The 3,811-nt window shown below is 33.8% G+C and overlaps 1 protein-coding gene across 1 annotated transcript in view; it reads left to right on the top strand.

The window, feature by feature from the left end:
* Nucleotides 1-2,803, top strand: part of LOC111381103 — a 3,625-nt gene extending 822 nt beyond the window's left edge. Inside the window, exons 2-3 of the mRNA XM_023004825.1 lie at nucleotides 237-289; nucleotides 2,596-2,803. Coding sequence (XP_022860593.1) covers nucleotides 237-289; nucleotides 2,596-2,803 — 261 coding nt within the window. The remainder of the gene's footprint in view (nucleotides 1-236; nucleotides 290-2,595) is intronic.
* The last annotated feature ends 1,008 nt before the right edge of the window (nucleotides 2,804-3,811 follow it).

The raw sequence follows: 3,811 nt of genomic DNA on the forward strand, positions 1-3,811 counted from the left end.
TATATATTCCCCCCCCCCCCCCACCCCTTTTTTTAAGTTAGGCTTTTTTGTTTGAGCTTATCGAGGTTGTGGGCCTTTTTTATTAAATGACCAGGTCCAATCCAAATTATCCAATGATCCATATATACCAAAACCAATTTGAAGGCATCAGATCAGTAAAAAACACATACGCGCCCGGTTTCAAATCTCATCCACGTTCCAACTTCCACGCCTGATGCCTCTACCTCCTGCTACAGCCTTCCGTGCCGTCGACAGACTCCGGGCTTGATGGTCAGACCTCTTGTGACTTGTGAGTAGTGAGTAGTGACTAGTGAGGGCCTTTCTTCTTCTTTGTTATGTTGTTCTCTTTTCTTTTTATTTCTTTTTTTTCTTAATCCTTTTTTTTTTTTTTTTTTGGTTTTGGTGTAATTTTTTATTTGTGACTTATGAATCATGATTTATGTTTTGATTTAATTAGCAATTTGGCATCAAATGAGAATTGTGAATTTGTGAATATGTGATTTGGTATAAATAATTTATGTTGTACGAGACATTGACTTATGAGTTATAATTTATCATTTGAGCTTTGATTTGTGATCTGGGAATTTATGTTTAAGAAAGTAGGATAAGTGAAAAAAAAAATTAATCGAGAAGATGTTGGGCTCAATTCAAACATGTGAGCTCTATTTCTTAATAAATTCTAATTGAAAAATAGATTGTGGCATTTTGCAGATTATAGAACAATTTTTTTCAACCGAAACAAAAGTCAATACCCATTTAATTATATTGTATTGTGTATTTTTTTAGTAGTTTGGGCTGTATTAAATTATATTCTCATATGTATATAATTTTTATGTTTTAGTACGTTTACATATATATTAAATATTTTTTAATATTATTTAATTAAATATTAATAACCGATCTTGCTATTACGATCGTTGATTTTGGACAATCAACGATCTACCTTAGCTGAACTTATATCCTAGATTTGCCCCTGTTCACAACTCATATAGGCCCAACTAAAGCCTAACATATTTCTATGTGTGTTGCTTTTGCCCTAGCCATTTGTGTGTGCAATTGTGTAAAAACGTGGCTGCCCATAGAAGAAGAAAAATGTGGCTGCTTTGTGCTCCAAAACCAGTGATTAACTTTATGTTTTTTGTCTCCTCGTCGTGCCTTTTTTCATTGCTTTATTCTTGCCTTTGTAGCTACTACAAGAAAAATGATATTTAACATCTAATATTTCAACGATCAAATCAATCTGGTCGTTAAAAATTATTTCCAACGACCAAATTATACAATTCGTCGTAGAAATTGGATGACGAAGAATTGAATTTTAAATTAATTGGAAATATCCTACAACGATCAAAAGATAGTTGGTAAATCTATATTTTCAACGACCAAATTAAAATTGGTCGTTCAGGGCGGGCGCCAAATAACTTGTTCCCGCCAAAATATTTGTTCATATTCAATGACAACAAAATCAGTTATTAAAAATACACATAATATAGTACATATTCGACAACCATAATGTTTGGTTGTTCATATAAGCCCCGTTTGGTAGGGCCCTAAAAAATTGATTTTTTGACCGTTATTTTACTATTCAAGCCGTAATTTTTGACTTCTTCTCTCACGTGTGGACCCCACTTTTCTTCTAACGGTCAAAAAATCAATTCTCAAAATCCCTACCAAACGGGCTCATAGTAAAACAATAACTAATTTTATGTCGTTGTTGAAATTAACGGAAAAGTCGACATTTAATTACTATTTATTTGGTGGTCGTTACATGTGACATTCAACAACCAACTATGTTTTGGTCATCGGAAGTTTTATGACAACTTGGTTACAACTTTAGCTTGGCGTCAAAATAGTTTTTGGCATTCAATGACTAATAAGACATAGTCGTTGAAGGTGACAATCAACGACCAATAAAGTGATGTCGTTGAAAGTTTGTGAAAAAAGTAAATTGTTCGTGATTTTATTCCCTTTTAATTTATTTTCTTCCATGCTTATCATATTTCCTTAATTCAAATATATCTTTTGCCTTCAAAAATATTTGACATATTTGTAGGCTAATACTTAGCAAAAAAATTTCAATTACTATTTCAGCATTTCTAATTTTAATCCCCTTTTCAAAATATAGATTTGAATTTAAAAGACAAGTAAAAAGAAAAAGAGAGAATACATTTTTTTTTTATTCTTTTTTTGTTAACAAATTCCAAAAGTGAAAAACCCCAAGCACCCACGTAATTTTACAACTTTCTAGTTTTTGCCCAAATTGTCATTCTCTTTCTTTAATTTGTCATCTTCTTTGCCTCCAAAATTTTTTCCCCAAAATTATTCATTCCCTCCCTTTGTGCATCTGCTTATTTGGCTCAAACCTAATTCTAATTCTTCAATTGATGGACATATATGTACCGACATATACCAGCAAATGACTGGCTTCTTTTAAATCCATCCACCTCGACCTCCCCATTGAAGATCCTGAACGAGAAGCGTATAGGAGTAGGGCAATTGATGTTAATATTCTGGGCAGTGGTGTGATTGTTGGTCGTGAACGTTTCTGGCGAAACCCGGGTTTTATGTCGAGGATATCTTTGTGCGGGAATGTTACAGAAGGAAGGTGCTGGGGAAGATGCTGTTGTCCGCAGTTGTATCGCAGGCTGCAAAGATGGGGTACGGGAGAGTGGAATGGGTGGTGCTGGATTGGAATGTGAATGCCATTAAGTTTTACGAGCAGATGGGAGCCCAGATATTCCCAGATTGGAGAATTTGGCGACTCACTGGTGATGCCCTTCAGGCTTATGCTAATATTAACTTTTGATTTGACCATAGTTAATCCTTATTTCCATGACTATTACTGGAGGATTTTATCCATTTCTTGGTATTTTTTTGATTTGGATAAGGAAAAGTATGTTGTACTCCGCTGGTTATGATTGGGCAATTTATTAACCGGATTACTTTTGACTGTTGAGTAATTGGTTGGATTGCAATGTTTTGTTCTCTTTTATTGCTGAAATCTGAATATAAGATAAGTACATGACTATTGCAAGTGTCGCTAGGAATGGCTGTAATGGGAATGATTGAATGAGTTTGCTATATTATGCATGAGATGTTGGGAATCTATTTATACATGTACAGTGAAAAATTAAAATAATTTTTAATTCCCATCAAGAATCGTCTTTGTGTTTAGATAAAAATTGTACCTTTGAAGAATTTTACAATTCTTTTGCTTTTCTTTTCGTTTCATCAACCTTGATTCGTCACCACAACTGTCCAATTGTCCAGTCTCTAACGGTGATCTAAACAGGGAATGAGATTGCAGCTTCTAGAATTTTCTTTCTTGTGCCAGCAAGAATAATGAAAATCATATGGACCTCAAACCCTAGTCATATATTTATATAAACTTAAACGGGCTCGGTCCGGTCCGGTCCAATATTTAATTAATCTAATTAATTAAACTCGGTCCGTGAATTAATTAATCCAATTAATTAATTCGGGAATATAAATAACAAAATCAATTAATTTATCCAACGATTGTTAAACTAACCAATTGACAATTTGCAATCTTCCAATTCTCTTTTGTGTGTGATCCATTAAGTTCCCGACCACGATGCCTAACGACGTGAAATATTATTTTGATCTAATCAAAATTGAGAAATTAAAACACTCTTTTAATTTATCGTCAATTCACACTCGCCGTCCCTGATTAATATCTAGCAATGTGTCAAGGCAATACATGTGATGGGAAATGTCACGTGGTATGACAAAACCAAATTCGTTTGTTTACCGTGAAGCTATAATCCCTTCGTCAATATGATCCGATCAAGTA

Source organism: Olea europaea, unplaced genomic scaffold (assembly GCF_002742605.1).
Source record: "Olea europaea var. sylvestris unplaced genomic scaffold, O_europaea_v1 scaffold2256, whole genome shotgun sequence".
NCBI lineage: Eukaryota > Viridiplantae > Streptophyta > Magnoliopsida > Lamiales > Oleaceae > Olea > Olea europaea.